At 36.4% G+C, this 19,644-nt stretch overlaps 1 protein-coding gene across 8 annotated transcripts in view; it reads right to left on the reverse strand.

Annotated features, from left to right (window-relative positions):
* The window catches only part of MTMR2 (myotubularin related protein 2), a 101,741-nt gene that overhangs the window by 36,818 nt on the left and 45,279 nt on the right, over positions 1 to 19,644 (reverse strand). For 3 of the 8 annotated variants that reach the window (XM_046684769.1, XM_046684777.1, XM_046684773.1), the window contains exon 3: positions 1,542 to 1,617. The exons of 1 other annotated variant lie outside the window; for it this stretch is intronic. In XM_046684769.1, the coding sequence (XP_046540725.1) occupies positions 1,542 to 1,617 (76 nt within the window). Of the gene's footprint in view, positions 1 to 1,541; positions 1,618 to 3,490; positions 3,573 to 5,579; positions 5,644 to 7,465; positions 7,485 to 19,644 lie in introns of those variants that run through there. 4 more of the 8 variants (XM_046684771.1, XM_046684772.1, XM_046684774.1 and 1 more) reach the window with 3 other exon arrangements.

Raw genomic sequence — 19,644 nt, forward strand, 5'->3', positions numbered from 1 at the left:
TAAAGGTGATAATTTCAGTTTTGGAGATGTTGGGTATAAGGGATATCTATAGGATATCCAAGCACATGTGTCTAAGATGCAGGCACTTGTTTATATGCATTAGGACAGAGGGTCACACTAGAAATAACAAACTTTGGAGTCATCAGTAAATATATGGAAGGTAAAGTTACTAATTCAGATATGATCAACCAAAAAGAGCACAGAGGAGGGAAAAGGGAAATGGGTCAAGGAGGAAGTCCCAAAAGGAATGTTGCTATTTAAGGAGGAGGAGCCAACAAAAAAGACTGAGTGGTAACTTGAAAGTCTTTTATAATGTCATTTATCATAGTAGAAATAGCATGTGCTTTAGGTTCAGAAGAGGAAAAAAATTGTCACAATGCTAGCTATAACTTTACTAGCTAGGCAATCTCCATACGCCTTAGTTTCCTCACCTACAAAATGAGATTAGTATCTTTCCCAGAAGATAAGAATGATTAAATGAGACCTTAAGCAGTCAATAAGGGTAACTATTGTTATTATATCATATCCAGTGCTGATAATATATAATACCTAACTCAGTAAGTAGTTCAGCAGAATAAGAGTTTAGGGTATCCACAAGGGTGAGTAAGGGGGGAGAAAAATAGACTGGGGAGGTATTCAGTCAAGAGTCAAGAGCAAGAAGAGACAAGTACCACACTAAGTGTGAAGGAACTAAATGTACTGTAGGCAAGAAGAACCCATTTTGGGGTAGTTCCCCCTTTGGCTTCATACTTTTTACACAGGAAATGACACCTGGCTAGGGAATATTAAGCATTTATCAATTCCTTTTTAAAATTATGATTGATAATAATATGAAAGTATTTACTTGGCTAAGAAACCATTTACTTTATTCTCCTAATACATCACTTTATTTCTCAAAAGCTATGGGTATTTTGTAGATATCACACAGATGAAACAAAGTAAAAACACAAGGACAAAAAAATAGCTTAAATGTTTGTTTCCAATTTCTAGTCCATACAGTAAGTTAACGCTTAGTTCCTCAGGCTGGACAAAGAAAGGGACCTACAGGCAAATGGACTGCTTTGCAATGGAGATGAAACATTTTCATCCAAAAATTGGCCTGAGTTTATTCAGAGCAGAATAAGATAAAGGAAGCAAAAAGAAGAATGTGTTTTAAGAAAACTTACTCATACAAAGTGACAATTTGATGTTTTTTATCTAGGCAACTCAATTATCTTACTGCAGTAATTCAAAATAATGAAATTTTCTTTCAAAGAATTCAGCAACAGTTTAAAAAGAAAAAAAGCCACCTACTTTCAATGAAAGTAAAGCAAACCAGGGAAGAAACAAAATATAATTCAAAGTGCATGTTTCCCAGTTGTCCAAATACAGACATAACCAACAGGTCTAGACACACTGACTGCTGGAAGGCTGGCAGCACTGAGCGCTGCCAGATGAGAGCTGTCTCGGACAGTGGGCCTGTTCTCTGAACACTGAGAGTACTGAATAGTCCGTACAGTCAGAAAGAAGAAGGAAATTCAACCAAAAAAACCATTACAGACCCATGTCTTTAATATTTTCTCCTGGAAGCAAGGGTGGTTCTTCCATTTCTGCTAATTTGTTAGACTCCCTCAGGACCTGGATTGGAAAGAGGAGGAGGGGGCAAGAAAAGAAACATTTTTTATTCAAAGGCTAATTTTTCACTCAAATTTCAACTGAGTATGCTTGCTCTTATTTAAAGTTATAACATTATCTATCTCACATACTACTTTAAATCAAATTATAAAAACTGTAGTGTTGGCATGTATAACACGTGAAGTTGCTGTTTTTCTACAAAGCATTTACTGAGTGCTTATTTCGTATAAGGCACTATATAAAAGATTTCACACATCTTCTATACAAAACACTTCACACATCTTCTCACTGAACATTACAACAGCCCTATAAATGTAGGTGCTGTTATCCCCATTTCCTACATAAGAAAGAAGAGGCCAGAAGTGACAATTAACTAGTTCAAGATCACATAGCTAAAAAGTGTCAGAGTCTAGATTTGACTGGTACTTGTAGTGGACTACAAAGCCTGTTTTCTTTTCATTAAGCCACGCCCAAGGGCCTTCATGCATTTAAACTTTGATAAAATCAAGCTCTTACATAGATTTAATGTTTAGAGACTTTGAAAATGATGTTGATAAAGAATCTTGTTGAAAGACATATTAAATAAATTATCATGATCAACAACTGTTATTGAGAAGTTACCTTATAAAGGATGCTACACTGGATTCCAAGAATGTAAAGATATAGAAACATGGTTTTCTAACGGATTTACAACCCCAGAAAAGACACACACGCACACATACACAAGTTGACATAGGCTAAATACATCCCACTGGCTACCAAAAGCCTCTCCCTCCACCTCTTTCACTGCCAAACAATAAAATTCACTGCCTCCAATTCTTTACTTCCTATTAATTCCTTAACCTACAATCTGGCTTTGCCACCTAATCCAACCCCTTCCAGGGAACCTGCTTTCTCCCCAATAACCTCCTCATTATTAAAGACAATGGACATTTCTCAGTCTTTATTTTTATCTTTAGCTACAATAGATACTATCTGCAGTTGCCTGCTTCTTGAAAGCATACTATCCTGGCTAAATTCTTCCTTCCCTGGTCATTCTTTTTCAATGACCTTTATATTCCCTCTCCTCAACCTTCCCTGTTCTTCAGAGGTTTGTCCATTTCTCACTTTACTCACTTTCTGATGATCACATACCTTATCTATGACTTCACCTAAATTCAATCTACCTTGACAGCCAAGATTTTTCTCAGACTCCAGTTCCACACATCAACTGCCTAGTGTTCCTCTCCATCTAAATGTCCCACAGACACCCTGAATTCAACAGATCTCAAACTGACCTGTGTTCCACACTTAGCAAGCGGCACCACCATCCATTTGGTTGTCTCAGCCAGTTTTGGAGGAGGGCCGAGTAGTGGTCTCTGAGAGCAGACTCAGGCCTTCTACTTCAACTTTGATTTCTTTCATTACACTGAGTACCAAGACCATTAGAAAGATTCTCAAACATTTTTTTAAATAGCTTTTGACTTTTATTTCCTTCCATCCAAAAAGTAAGACTTAAGAGTCTTCAAAAGAAGGAAAAGGAAGAAAAAACAAGGTACTACTGCTGCCTTAAAGGTCACCTTCGGTAGGCCTCAAAACTGGGTTAGACAGCTTCTATATATGAGTTCCTATCTGGCACTTACCACACCGTTCTAACTGCCTGTCTGTCCTCTTCCCTAACAGACTAATGAGCCTCATATATAATTTTCAGTTGTCTAGTAGTCACATTAAAACAGCCAAAAAAGAAACAGGCAAAATTGATTTTAATATTTAATCCAATAAATCAAAAATATTGTCATTTCAACATGTAATAAATATTTTTAAAGTATTAATGAGACATTTTATATTCTTTTATTCATACTAAGCTTTCAAAATCTGGAGTGTATTTTATACTTACAGCAAATCTCAATCCAGACCAGCCACATTTCAAGCACTCAGTAGCCATATCTCTAGTGGTGCCAGTATCAGGCAGTGCTAATCTAGTAAATCTAATTTTTCATGATAATCAAGTCATTCCCTGGTTCAAGTTAGGTGCTTAGGGAGGATTAGACAAAAGGTTAGACATTATTGCTACAGCCCAATGCTCGCCTAAGGCAAATAACAGAGAACAAATTAATTCTGCTCAATAAATTTGAAATCGAAATAAATTCATACTTTTGAAAGTTTAATAATTGGTTTCATAAAGTAACCTTAATGCAATACCCAAAGAACTAAAATATATATATACACACACACATATATTTTTTATATTCCATTCTAAAACTCAAAAAAAAGTCACATTTTTTAATGGTATCTAGTTGCCAGTTCCTGATATAGTCTTTTATGTAGCCACAAAACAAAGAAAAGAAGAGAGAAAGTGGGAGAAAAAAAATGAAGGGAGGCAGAAAGAGAGGGAGGAAGGCGGGCCTATAAGTTGCAGAAAAACTGGATAAAAACTTGGAATACGCAAATATATAGACTTCCTGGGTTCAAATCGTGACTGTGCCACATGCTACGGAGGTACTCTTAGACAAGGTGTTCAACCTCTTTATGCCTCATTTTCCCCATCCATAAAATTGTAATAATTATAAATGTACCCAACAAAAGGGTTGTTATAAAATTTAAATGAATTAATATATTTACAGTTTTTATCAGTGTTGACACATCATATATACTTAATAAGTGTTCTCTATTAATAATAATAAAAATTCAGACTAACAAGCTGATTGCCAAAATCTGGTAAGAATTTCTACTAGTTATGAAGACAACAAAATTAGATAGAAAGATAACATAATAAGTAACACACAGTATACTGAAAAAAAATCACACAATGCTATTCATGTGAAAGATCACACAAAGGAAGATGCTTTCTCCTTTGCCCATTGTCTACCACCTAATTGGAAATACAAAGATTACATCCCTTACAAAGCTGGGCAGCAGTTCCTATATTCCATAGGCATACCTTCTTGTAGCTGTTGCATACCTTCTTGTAGCTACAGTATTGTTCCCTATGACACTTCCTCTCTTTCTATATTTCCACATTCAGAAAGAAACTGCAAACCCCAGAAAACGTGTGTTGTATACAGGAGTGAAGAGGAAGATAGTTCTGGCAGAGGCACATGGTAACATAGGAGGTGTAATCTTCATAAGTAAAGCTTTATAAAGTGAGAAAAGACACAGGGAAACTCATACAAGTAGTGCATGTTGAGAATCACAGGCTCTCTTAGACTCTCTCTAACCAGAGAGCAAGGCACTGAAGAGAAGCAAGACAAGATCCTACCTTTGTCTACAAAAGCTGACTAGATGACAGACTTTAATAGGCGTATTCTAAACGTTATACATAAACAACTTACTTTAGAGCTGAAGATATAAAAAGGAACTCAAACAAGTGAACAGAACAGGGCGAAAGGCAATCCAGACCCTTTGTTTGTTGGCAAACACTGATTCTGAATAAACCTACCCATAATCAAACAGAAGAGAAAAAATAGGGCCTAAAAAAAAAGTTTATTTGACAAGGAAAAGGAAGTATCAGCCTAAGGGACAACAAAGGAACAGTCTTGAAAATAATTCCCTACAGGCATTAGGAGAAATATTTATAAGCAATTTGGCAAACTCAAAAGAAAATCAACCATATACCCTAAGAAATAGAAACAGAAAGCCACAAGGAGAGACACACTGAGACTAAGAGAAATGGGTAAGATAAGGAATAATTGCAAAAATTAAAAACATAATAGCAGAAAGAAAAATCTGTTGGAATTAATAAAGAACTGAACTGATTACTCAGAAAACAGCATTTATGTTGAGGGCAAACATGAAAAATGCTCTAAGAACTTATAGAAAAAGAACAGAGATAGAAATCATCAGGGAAGATAATAAGGAGCCAATAAAAGAATTCTATTTCCTAAGGAAAAAAATCAAAAGAGAATAGGAGCAATAATCCAATATATAATTAAAGAACATGCTTTTGAAATGAATACTTTCTAAGAGTGTTGATCAAAATAGTTTACCATGTTCCACATAAAAACGAATGAACAAAGACACATCCAACGCATCTCAGCCAATTTTTTGGAACTGTAAAAATAAAAGATGAACTATGAGAATATAGGCCTAAAAAAGAGAGAGAAGTTACATACAAAAGCAAGGCTAGCGTCAGACTTATCAGAAAAGCTGTATTCCAGAAGACAATAACAAAATTTTATCACATCATTGAAGGAAAATGCTGTGACCTCTCCAACAAGTTTCATGTTAAGTTATCCTCAGATATGCCAGATCCTCAAAAATGTAACACACATGTCCTGCTTTTGAAAAAAGAAAAAGAAAATTACCTGAGGCAGTAATTAAGCTGAAAAAGGGAAACTGAAATTAAAACATATACAAGAAATTTGTAGCGTATAGTAAAGACTTGTTTTATATCCTAAGTACCCTCCTGCCAAAAAAACCCAAGTACTGCCACTATACTAACAGCTCTGAGTCTTAGTGTCATCATTTATATTATCAAGATAACATTAATAGCCACCTTATAGGTTTGTGAATACGAATGAGATAGTTGCATCATAAAAGGATTTGCAAAGTACTATTAAAATGTAGGAAATACTTATTATTCACTTAACAGAAGCATCAACAGAAGTTTTCACTGTCCTTCTCACAACAGCCTATTTACAGGGTGCTTTGTTCCTCTGCTCTAAAATACACAGGAATTTGAGACAGCATGTCATAAAGAGAATCATAAATCTCTCTAACTCTATGACTACTAACTTCTAAATTCAGCTACAGAATAGCAAACATCTTACTATTCCTAAAGAAAGCAGCAAGAGGAGTGATGTCAGCATCATGGCAGCAAAAGACGTCCTTCATTTTTGTTGCCCTTTAACATCTAAAACTTGGCATCTATCCATAAACAAAAGTGCCTCTGTGGGATCTATGGAATTCAGCACCATAGGCCAAGGGACCCAGAAGGAGTCTCATCCACTTGTGCATCAGGTAACAGGCAGACAGAAACTAATGTGGGATGTGGAACCAGCAGGAGCCTGTGAACTGACTCCAAAACCTTTTGGCTGTGACCCCTGGAAAACACTGACTTGAGCAGATACCTACAGATGAGAAAGCCTTTACAGAACTCCAGGTTTCTAGAGGAGAAGTTCCAGCACTCCACCAGAGCAAAAAAATACAAGCCTGGATTCATTAGAGTGGGTAGGAGGAAATTTGCCAACATCACCTCTCCCTCCAAAGCATAACAGCTTAGAGAAAGAGGAAGTTGGGGATCCCTCCCACAGGACAAAAGGAAGAGCAGTGAGTGAGCACCCAGCTTCCCCAGCTGTAGGGACACTGCTAAAGAAACCCATCTCTTTTCTGCAGTTCCAGAGTATTAAAGCAAGAGTTCCATCCCTGGAGGAAAGGAAGAGTTCAGGAAAGAAGCAGACAGGAATATCAGAGCATCAAAGGGATATGGTTCTCTGCATTCTATCTCCAGCAGGAAGACCCCCCATGACACTAGGGAAAACTTCACCCAAAGATCCCCACATCTGATCCATGGGAACGCCAACACCCCAAGTGCCAAATCTATACCCTCCCCACTCTGCGGCCAGCTCCTTGAACATGTTCCCAAGGGAGGATGTCAAGAGCAAGCTCAGGTAGACAGGGAGGGTATGCAGAAAAAAAGCCAAGAAAACAAGCCAAGGTCTGTCAGCAAGGGAGAAACCACAATCTTGAGCTGCAGCACCACCTTTGGGACAAAAAAAGAGAGGCTACCAACAGCAGCCTGGTTCCCTGTAAGGTCAAGAAAAGACATACAACCTTAAGAATTCTGCCACAAGAGGGAGCAAGAAGTGAGTATGCATTCAAGGTCAGAGAAAGCCCCAAAATATAAGCAGGACCAATGAAAAGTATCTCTCACCTGAAGGCAGCAAGTAAAGATTGGTGGAGGTGACTGTCACTTCAAATGGCAAAACAGCAATGTAAAACTACAAGGAAAATGAAGAATCAAGGAAATAGGAAATTACCAAGAGATCATCATAATCCCTCAACAACGGAACCCAAAGACACAGAGATCTGTGATTTACCCAAAAAAGAATTCAAAACAGCCGCTTTGAGGAAACTCAATGAGCTACAAGAAAATAAAGACAATTCAACAAAATCAGGAAAACAATACATGAACAAGACGAGAAATAAAGTGATAAAAATCATAAAAAAGAACTAAACACAAATTCTGGAGCTGAAAAATTCAGTGAATGCAACGAAGAATGCAAGAGAGAGCATCAACAACAGAATTAACAGGCAGAAGACAGAATCAGTGAGTTAGAGGATAGGAACTTAGGAACAGTCAGAGGACAACAAAGGAAAAACATGAAGAAAGCCTATGTGATCTATGGACATCATCAAAAGAACCAATATCAGAATATGAGAAGAACTGGAGTTCCAGGAGGAGAAGAGAAGGGAAAATGGGCAGAGCTTATTAAAAGAAACAGTGGTTGAGAACTTTCCAAACCTGGGGAGAGAGTTGGACATCCAAGTTCATGAAACTAATAGATCACCCTATTATTTCAATTCAAAATGATCTTTTCCAAGATATATTATAATGAAACTAGCAAAAATCAAAGACAAAGAGAGAATCTTAAAAGCAGTAAGAGAAAAAAGACTGTAACCTACCCCCACCCCCCTGAAAAAAAAATCATTAGGCTATCAGCAGATTTCTCAGCAAAAACCTTACAGGCCAGAAGAGGATGGTAGGAAATATTCAAAGTGCTGAAAGGAAAAAATGCCAGACAAGAATACTCTATCTGGCAAAGGTATCTTTCAGAAACAAAGGCTTTCCCGGATGAACAAAAGCTGAGGGACTTCATCACTACTAGATCTGCCTTACCAAAAATGTTGAAAGGAGTTCTTTAAGCTGAAATGAAACAATGCCAATAGTAACATGAAAACATACGAAAATAGACAACTCACTAGTACAGGTAAATATATAGCCAGATTCAGAAAATTCTAATTCTGTAATGGGATGGCGTGTTAACCACTTAACTGTATTACAAAGGTTAAAGGAAAAGAGTACTAAAAATAACAACGGTCAGTTTAATTCCTTCATAAATACACAATATGAGAAGATGTAAATTCTGACATTAAAAACAAAAAAGGTTCAAAGCAATCCCTATTAAAATTTCAATGGCATTTTTCCCAAAAATAGAAAAAACAATCCTAAAGTTTGTATGGAACCACAAAAGATCCCAAGTAACCAAAGCAATCATGAGAAAGAACAAAGCTGGAGCCATCAAACTTCCTGATTTCAAACTATATTACAAAGCTATAGTAATCAAAACAGTATAGTACTGGCATAAAAACAGACACATAGGTCAACGGAATAGAATACAGAGCACAGAAATAAACTCATGCATATTTGGTCAATTAATTTATAACAAAGTTGTCAAGAACTTACAACGGGGGAAGGATAGTCTCTTCAATAAATGATGCTGGCAAAAGTGGACAGCCACATACAAAACAATGAAACTGGACCCCTATCTTAAACCATACACAAAAATCAACTCAAAATGAATTAAAGACTTGAACACAAGATCTGAAACCACAAAACTCCTAGAAGAAAACATAGAGGGTAAGCTCCTTGACACAGGTCTTAGCAATGAGTTTTTAGATTTGACAACAAAAGCAAAGGCAACAAAAGCAAAAATAAACAAATGGAACTACATCAAACTAAAAAACTTCTGCTCAGTAAAGGAAATCATCAACAAAATGAAAAAGCCACATAATACATGGGAGAAAATATCTGCAAATCATATATCTGATAAGGGGTTAATATCCAAAATATATAAAAGAGCTCACCACTCAAATAGTGTGCTTGGAAATTTTTATAGTAAAATATGGGGGGAGGGCAGGGAAAGTGGCAAGGATTTTAAACTTGAGCAGTCACATAAAGGAAAATCACTGATAGAGGTAAACAGCATAATTAAAGAGATGCACAAAACTGCATATAATAAAGACAAAATGATAATAATCTAGGAGCGAAATATCAAAATCCTAGATTAATCTGTGGAAGTAGAAATAAAGAAGAACATGAGATACTTTTTGGAAAAAGTAACCAAATTTGACCCTAGGCTTATCAAACAAATACAAGCAAATATTTGAGTAATACTTGATTACTCAAAGAATCAAGTATACTTGAAGAACCACACTTCAGATATGTCAGTAACGGAAGAAGAAATGCAGATTTAAAGAAGGAGTTAAAGTCAAAACAAGAAGGCATGTCAAAAAACCCCCAGGGCCTACTTTCCTAAAATGGGGGTTCGGAAAGCAAGAGAACAAAGCCAGACTGATTCATTAGGTTTTTCTGCATTTACATGGAAATATCTTTAGTACAGAAAAAATTAAACCACCCTCAGATATGAGAGGAAGAGAATAATCCTCTCCTGGAGAAACCCCTTGGAATCCATAAAACACTTTCTCTTACTGGGCCAAAATAATGTTACTAAATGACTATCTACTCCGTATCCTATCAGATACATTAGATCCCGGCCTGCCTTGGGGAGCTCTGGCTATATCAATAGATAAGATTATACAAGGTCTACTCTTTGATAGCATTTAATACAATATTTAATCCTGTTCTTATTATCAAGAAAAGTCTATCGATCATATTAAAATCTTACTGGTGGGAAAAAAACCCACACAGACTGAAATTTATAATGCTTTTTTATTTCTAAAACATAATCCATCCAGTTTTACTCTCTTCTCAACCATATTTTTTGCCCATTTTCTTCCATGCTCTCTTTATCAAACTATTTTCAAACTGCTCAGTAACTTTCCATGTGACTTTAACCTATCTCCCTCTCTCTCTGATTAGGAAATTACTATAAAGGAAATTCAGAAACCTTGTCTATAACGATCTGGAAGTTGGCAAGTTTATGGGTCAGTTTTCACATGCAATGTCAGATGATAGAAAAACAGAAAAGAAATTTTCTAAAATCTGCAAAACACTAAATTATAATCACCTGAAAGGGAAAAGTGAGTCTGTGGAAGTTATGAACTATCCTCCACAGTTTCTTTATGTACTAAAATTGTGAAGGAAAAAATGATGAACTTATTATTCATTGGATAATTCTACTAAAGAAAACTGTTTACATCAATTTTACTTTATTCTATTTTTTATACAACTTGACTGACAAACCACAAAGTAAGCAAATGAACCATACAAACAAAAATCTGAACAGGGTAGAGCCACAGACTGGCATCTGGGGTGGATCTTATTGGTTATATAATCGAAAGTACATCCAAATTTGAGCACAGGGAAGCTCTTTCTTTTTATAGCACCACTAAGGACAATTTGGTTTTCAGCTGAAACCACAATTAGCAAGTTGGATAACATTACATCACCATCAATGATTCAACAACAAGAAAAAAGGACAAGTATCTAAAGAGGAACAGTCTGGAAAGCAACATTTAATGCTATGGGTTGAACTGTGCACCCCCGGTTAAAGACAGGTTGAAGTCCTAACTGACAGTACCTCGGAACGTGAACTTTATTTGGAAATAGGGCCATTGCAGATATAACTGGTTAGGGTGAGGATATACCGGAGTAGGGTGGGCCCCTAATCCAATATGACTGTTGTTCTTATAAGATGGCCTTGTAAAAACACAGAGATACAGGGAAAATGCCAGGTGAAGATGGAGGCAGAGACTGGAGTGACGGGTCTAAAAGCCAAGGAACACCAAGGATTGTTGGCCTTCACCAGCAGCATGGAGAGAGGTATGGAACAGATTCACTCTCAGAGCCCTCAGAAGGAACCCAACCCTGCCAACACCATGATTTCAGATTACTAGCCTCCTAAAAGCAAAAATACTGTTTTTCTATATTCTACTCAACACTTCTGACACTAGACATGTGAGTGTTTCCATACCAAGCAATTCTCCAGTTCTCAGGAGACTCCAACTAAGGATCCTACAATTCAGTCATTACATTACAGAGTCAGCGCAGACCCCACAGGGTAAGGGTTCAGTCCCACAAGACCGCCCACCACTTCAAACACCAATCTCTGGGACCATAAATCAAGTGTTCGCACGACCCTCTCCTCTGGTTCGATAATTTGCTAGAATGGCTCACAAAACTCAGGGAAACACTTTATCTATATTTACCAGTTTATTATAGAGGATATAAGTCAGAAACAGCCAGATGGAAGAGCTGCATAGAGCAAGATATGAGGTAGGTGAGTCTATGGAATTTCCATGCCCTCTCTGGGCACATCACCCTCCCAGCACCTCAAAGAGTTCACCAATCCAGAAGATCCCCAAAGCTGTTCAGTTAGGGTATTTCTACAGATGCTTCAGTACTTAGACATGACTGATTAAATCACTGGTCATTGATGACTAACTCAAACTCCAGGTCCTCTCCCCTCCCCATAGATGGGAGGGGGACGAAAAGTCCCAAACCTCTAATCATAAAGTTGGTTCCCTTGACACCCAGGGCCCCATCCTTAAGGACCTCCAAAAGTCACCTTATCAACATAAACTCAGATGTGGTTGAAAATGGTGTGTTATGAATAACAAAACTTTCACTTTTATCACTCTGAAACTCTTTCAGGAGCTAGGGAGAAAAACCAAATATTATAATAAAAGATGCTCCTTTGGCTCTTATCACTTAGGAAATTACAAATATTTTAGAAGCTCTGGCCAGGAGCTGAGGATGAAAACCAAAATACATATTTCTTATTATAACACAATATTACACTCATGAACTGTGAGAATAAATTTTTGTTGTTTCAAGCTACCTAGTTGTCAGTAATTTGTTACAGCAGCCCTAGGAAATGAATACACCTAATATCAAGAAAAACTTTCAAAGTTTGAATCTTAAAAACTTGTTCATTACTGCCAAAACTTGGAAACAACTGAAAAGTCCTTCAGTTGGTGAAAGGATAAACAAACTGTGGTACATCCATACAAAGGAATATTACTCAGTGATAAAAAGAAATGAGCTACCAAGTGACCAAAAGATATGGAGGAAACTCAGATGCTTCATACCAAGGAAAACATCATCATGACCTGGCCCAGTTAATGCAATGCTTTTAGAAGATCATTACTCATTTAGTGCTCATAATACCCCTGAAAGAGAAGTAGTATTCTTATTTGCATTTATAAATGGGATAACTGACCCTTATAGAAGTTAAGCAACTTTTCCAAGGTGACATATACCTTGCAACAGCAGCTGAACTTGAACAGATGTATGACCGTACTAAGACTATGATCTAAGTCAGATGTATGACTGTACTAAGACATGATAGCATCCCAGTGCAATTGTATAGCAAGCAACTGATATGAGGAGATCAGAGGCTAAGAAAGAGATAAGGACCAGAGCTAAAGATGTGGGAGTCAATCATAAAGAGAGAATAGCTGAAGCCATAAGAAAGAAGGGGCATAAGGAAGAAATGAGACGGGGGTTAAGGGATAAGCAAGGGATGAAGGACACGTTAGGGTCACCTTGTTTAGCTAAGGAGAGAGGAAGAGCAAAGTACAAAAAGGAGAGCAGTTGGAAAAGAAATGAACCATAAATTATCTCCAGGTTTGAAAGCTGGAGTCATCATCTTTGACTCCTCTCTCCCCCTAATCTGCAATATTCAGGCAAACTTAACACGTTCCATCCACAAATACATTTTTTCAAATCTGTCCTTCACTCTGTATTATGTCATTACCCTACGACACACTCAATCAATTTTTACTTGGAATTGTTGGAACAGCCTCCAAACGCGTCTCCTTGTTTTCATTCTAACTGCCTCTAATTAATACCAGCTGTTTGTGTATCCATAGCTACCTCTACCCCTCCCCATACAATTCCCAAAATACGGGTATTTATACACACCATTCTGCCCTTGATTTTTTAATCTATCTTGAACATATTTGCATATCCACAGATGGAGATCCACCTCTTCTTTCCAAAGACTGTATTCACTTGTAAACATACAAATTTATTTAGCCATCCCCCTGCCCCCGAAAGGCATTTCTATTGTTTTTCAGACTTTAGTCATTACAAATTTGAGAATCAGTTTGTCAAGTTTTAACCATATTATTTACAGAATAAGCAAGAATTAAAATCTGAGCAATATTAAGCCTGTCAAAAAACAAGATATGTATTTTCATTTATTTAAGTATTATTTTATGTTACACAGCAGAGTTTTAAAGTTTCTTCATACACTTTCTGCATACACATTAAGTTTATTCTTGGATATTTTAATTGTTATTATAAATAGGATCTTTCCCTCCCTGATATATAAGTATTTTCATAATAGAAAGATGTTGATTCTTACGTATCAATTTTGGCTTTTAGTATGCCTCGTAAATTTTTGTTGAAAGTTGGACATGATGTACTAGGTAAAAAGAGCTGAGACAGACAAGCCTTTAGCGATGTGGGGATGAGGTGTGAGGTGAGAGGGAAGTATTCTATAGTCCTATGATTGAGTCCTATAGTCCTCAGTATTTTAGTGAGCTTGTGCCCATGGGCTGGGACAATCTCAAGTGCTTCTTTGTTTTTTTCTCCACTGAGGTAGGACGTGATGGGCAGAGCAGATTGGAATTGGGTATTTTCCTTCCCACAGGTCAGTTAGGCTCTGACAAAAGTTGGTAGGCTAGGTTGGTAAAACAGTTTCTCTTGAGGGCAGGCCTTTTTATTTTTTTTTTATTTTTTAATTTTTTTAAAGATTTTTTTAATTTTTTTCCTTTTTCTCCCCAAAGCCCCCCGGTACATAGTTGTATATTCTTCGTTGTGGGTCCTTCTAGTTGTGGCATGTGGGATGCTGCCTCAGCGTGGTTTGATGAGCAGTGCCATGTCCGCGCCCAGGATTCGAACCAACGAAACACTGGGCTGCCTGCAGTGGAGCGCGCGAACTTAACCACTCAGCCACGGGGCCAGCCCCAAGGGTAGGCCTTTTTAAGAAGAAGAAAGTGCTCGGGACATATTTCAAAACGGTTGCTTTTCCTCTCCCTCTGCCAAAAGCAAGAGATTTTTCTCACTTTTCACTGTAAGAAGCTGGGAGGGCTTCTGTAGACAAAACTCACAAAAGTATAAAGATCCCACTAAAACTGGGGCCCCCTAGGGTTTTCAACTCTCAGATTTCTCCACACTGAGCCTTCAGCAATTTGTCAATTACAGTCTAAGTTTTCCCACTCCATACTAGTTCCTGAGAGGGTTTCTGCTGGTGGGTTTCTGCTCTGCCTGTCTCTAGAATTTGAGGGGAAGCTGTGTGCCTCGTGACCTCAGTTCTCTGAGAGATCTAAGAAGAGTTGCTGATTTTCAACTTATTTTGCATTCTCCTTGCTGTTAGGACAGAGTGATGACTTCCAAGCTCCTTTTTAAAACCAATCACTTGATTAAAGCCTTTTGTTTCTAATAATATTCATTTGATTTTCTTGATTTCCAGGTAAAAATAATGCTTATTTTGTCTCTTCCTTTTCAATAATATGCCTCCCATGTATTTCTCTTATCTAATTGCATTGGACAGTATTTATAAACAATGCTAAAAAACACTGGAATGATAGCAGGTTGCCTTGTCATGTTCTTTAATGGGAATACTTCTAGTGTTTTAACATTTTAATATTAAGCACAATCTTTACATCAGTATTTACCTATTCCTTTTTAATTAAAAGTATTAAAAATCTGGGGGCTGGCCCCATGGCCGAGTGGCTGGGTTTGTGCGCTCCACCTCAGTGGCCCAGGATTTCACTGGTTCAGATCCTGGGTGCGGACATGGCACTGCTCATCGGGCCATGCTGAGGCGGCGTCCCACATGTCACAACTAGAAGGATCCACAACTAAAAACAACTATGTACCAGGGACTTTGGGGAGAAAAAGGAAAAAAATAAAATCTTTAAAAAAAAAAGTATTAAAAATCTGGAATAGATGTTGAATTTTGTCAAATACCCTTTATTAAATGCCTTTTCTGTGTAAAGTCATGTGCCACATAATGATGTTTCAGTCAAAGATGGACCACATATACAAAGGTGGTCCCATAAGATTAGTACCATATAGCCAAGGTGTGTAGTAGGCTATACCATCTAGGTTTGTCTAAGTGCACTCTATGATGTTCGCACAATGATGAAACCGCCAATGATGCATTTCTCAGAATGTATCCTTGATGTTAAGCAACGTATGACTGTATAAAAAGGTGATCACATGGAACCATTTGTAGCTTCTAACAGAAATTATATCAGCAGCACTTTTACTATGCTCAGGCTTGAAGTCTGAAACACTTCATCTTCTCCAGAATTAGCTTCATGTTAATAAGTATTCTAACCATTTAAATATCCTTTAGGCACATACACTTTTCCTTATCTTCTTACTATCAACTGAATACTTTTCCTTATCTTCTTACTATCAACTGAATACACTCAATATTATTCCTGTTGCTTCATGAGTATATTCAATATAGTTTTACATTTATCATTTTTTCATACTTTCTAATTTTTAAATAATCTCCATTTATGTTTCTATTATAATTATTTGGCTCTTTTTACTAAAACTTTTAACATACTCAGAACTTTTACTCTTTTAAGCCTTAAAGGGGTTAATAATATCTGCAACAGTATCTGCAAATCATATCAAAATAATTACAACCCCAATAAATATGCTATAGACTACTGGACAGTATTGTAGCAAGACCCTACTTACATAGCCTAGCCAAGTGCTGACATCAGAAGCTTGTGAGTAGAGTTGAGGCCTTTTACTCTGATACCCAACTGTATAATCATAAAAATTCTATGCAGAAACTTTTAAGGAAGAGTTTTTGTGTACCAAATACTAAGAGTAATAGAGTAGTAGAAGTACTGGTGGTTTTTAATTTTTCCTTAATTCTATTTCCAACAAATTCTTATTACACTGCATCAATTTTATAATAAAAAAAACTATCAATGTTATTATAAAAGATACAAAATTTTACAAAGGATAGTTAATGGTAATTTTAGAGAGAAAAGTTTCAGTAAAATAGAAACCATGAAAGGTTGGACAGAAGTCATTTTCCTACTAAGGATGGAAACGAGAAAACTGTGAACATTTTCAAATGGATTCTGGTGGCTCTTTGATAAAGGAGATGAATTAGTGACTGCCTTCTGTCTCACTTCCAAATTTTCCTCATATAATTTCTTCAAGGTTCTTTTCAACATTGTTATCTCTCTGATTTTTATCTAAATATCTCCTACTAGAAAAAAAAATCTTAATGGGCTGGAAGGGTCAGAGATGGGGCTGAGTCTATGATTAACAGGCTGACGGTATTTGTTTCACTGAAGAGCAGAATACATTTCAGATGTGTGAGCAGCATGAATGGAAGTGGGAATAAGTTCATCATGTTTAAGGGACTATAAGAAGACTCCCTACCTATAGAGGTGGGGTTATGTTTGGAAACAGCTGGAGATATAGGATGATCACTGTGATGGGACCAAACATGAAAAACCCTGAACATAAGACTTAGAAATCTGCATTTTCAACTATAAGAAACAGGGATCCCCTTGAAAATTTTTGAACAGGGGTATCATACTATGAAAGTCATGTCCGAGGAAGATTAGCCTTACGGTATTACATTAGCTGAATCAGAGAAATGCAAACCTATAAGACATAAGAACTAGAGAACTATTAAGGATGGGAAGTAAAGGGGAAAAATGAGCATTTTTTAAAAGATATGACATTTTGATAAAAGGGAAAATAACTCAGTATTTCTCATTCTCTTCCACTGATTCAGTCAACAAACTTTTCCTGGGTACCTTCCACATTCCAGATACTAAGCTCTAAGGATACAATAGGGAAGAAGAATAAGATACGTCTGCTCTCAAGGGGCTTATAGTAATATTCTTTTTACTTTTCCAATGTTTATTTTTCTTTAAAGTCTTGTTTTCGTAAATGCCCTCCAAATATTTTCTTGTATTTTTAAGTGTAGTAGCACTTTATTTATAACATAGACTGTCTTAGAATGTTCTGTCCTTTCTTCCCCCCAGGTATATCATCATTACAGTATCTATCACACAATAATCACTGATTTCCCACTCTTTTCCCACAATATGACTCTAAGCTTCAGGCTAGCAGAGACCATGTCTTACCGGACACTTTTTCCCCAGAACACTCAGGAAATTTCAAGAGAGTACAATGAAAATAAATGCACAGATTTATGTGGAACTATGAATAAAAATACAGAATTTCCTTCTTTAGTTCCCAGATGTAGGTGATGGGTAGTTTCAAGTTTCAGTCAATTAGAAGTGCTCCTCAAACTTTTCCATCAATTAAATACAGCAAATGAGAGGACAAATGTTTCCAGCCCCATGGAGCTTGAGGATAAAACTGGCCACAAGTATAAAATAGCTTTTAAGTCACATTCATTGAGGCACAGTTCTATGCACTAGGAATATATCTAAGGTTTCTGCCTTTGTAGAGCTTAATTTGAAAGAGGTCACATAAACAGAAATCAAATAAACAAGAAAAGGTCTCTACTCACCATTTTAGCACAATAAAACTTTTGTTTTTATTTTTTATAAATAAAACTTTTAAAATTTATTTTTTACTTAATAAAAATAAACTTTTCTTAGATGCTCATCATCACTAATCATCAGGGAAATGTAAATCAAAACTACACTAAGATATCACCTTACACCCGTTAGAATGACAAAAATAACCAAAACAAAAAGTGACAAATGTTGGAGAGGTTGTGGAGAAAAAGGAACCCTCATACACTGCTGGTGGGAATGTGAACTGGTGCACCCACTATGGAAAACAGTATGGAGATTCCTCAAAAAATTAAAAATAGAAATACCATATGACCCAGCCATCCCACTACTGGGTATCTATCCAAAGAGCTTGAAGTCAGCAATTCCAAAAGTCCCATGCACCCCTATGTTCACTGCAGCAATACTCACAATAGCCAAGACGTGGAAGCAACCTAAGTGCCCATCAACTGATGACTGGATAAAGAAGATATGGTATATATACACAATGGAATACTACTCAGCCACAAAAAAGGTTAAACTGTCTCATTCACAACAACATGGATGGACCTTGAGGGTATTATGTTAAGTGAAATAAGCCAGATAGAGAAAGACATTCTCTCTATGACTCCACTCATATGTGGAAGTTAAAGATGTAGACAAAGAGAATAGATTAGTGGTTACCAGGGGAAAGGGGGTTTGGGGGCTGGGCACAAGGGGTGAAGTGGTGCACCTACAACATGACTGACAAACAGTAATGTACAACTGAAATTTCACAAGGCTGTAAACTATCATAACCTTAATAAAAAGTAAAAAAATAAAATTTTATTTTGCAGTTAATATTTTAGGATCTTATTTTAAAATTCCTTCCTGACACAAGTCATAAAGATATACATTTTCTTATGAAATTAAAAAATCAAAAAAAAATTTTTTTTATTTTCAATTTTAGATTTTTAATCTAATAAATTCAATTTCTGTGTATGAGTGAATTAGAAACCCAACTTCTTTGTTTTTCATTTCAATATGGCTAACCCAGCATGGATAACCAAATAGTTCATTCTTTCTCCACTGATTTGTTATATCATCTCTGTCATATACAGAATTCCTACATCAGTCTGTTCTTGAACTCTGTCTTGTGTCTCACTGATCTATTCCTGTTCTAATTACTTTAGCTTTATATCTGATTACATGAATTCCCCCTCTTCATTTTTCCTCTTAGGTATTCATGACCTTCTACCTTTCCATATAAATTTTAGAATCAGTTTGCCAAGTTCTACAAGACAAACTTTTGAATTTGGTTTGAAATTACATTGAATTAACAGAAATATTGAAAATATTTGACATCTCTTGGCTATCGTGTCTACTCATCTATTTATTTAGTCTTTTTAGGTTCTTTAATAAAATTTTACAACTTTCTCCATAAAGTTTTTCCATATCTTGTATTAGACTTATTCCTGAGTAATGTAATTTTGTTGCTCTTGTGACTGGAATCTTTTTAAAATCACTCTATCTAAACATTTTGGTAAGGTACAGAAGCCTGATTTTTTTTTTAAGTTATCTTGTATCTAGCAACAGTGCTGGTAGTTTGCATACAGATTTTTCTTAAATTTTCTGTATAGACAATCA

This window comes from Equus quagga, chromosome 14 (genome assembly GCF_021613505.1).
Source record: "Equus quagga isolate Etosha38 chromosome 14, UCLA_HA_Equagga_1.0, whole genome shotgun sequence".
NCBI classification, from domain to species: Eukaryota; Metazoa; Chordata; class Mammalia; order Perissodactyla; family Equidae; genus Equus; species Equus quagga.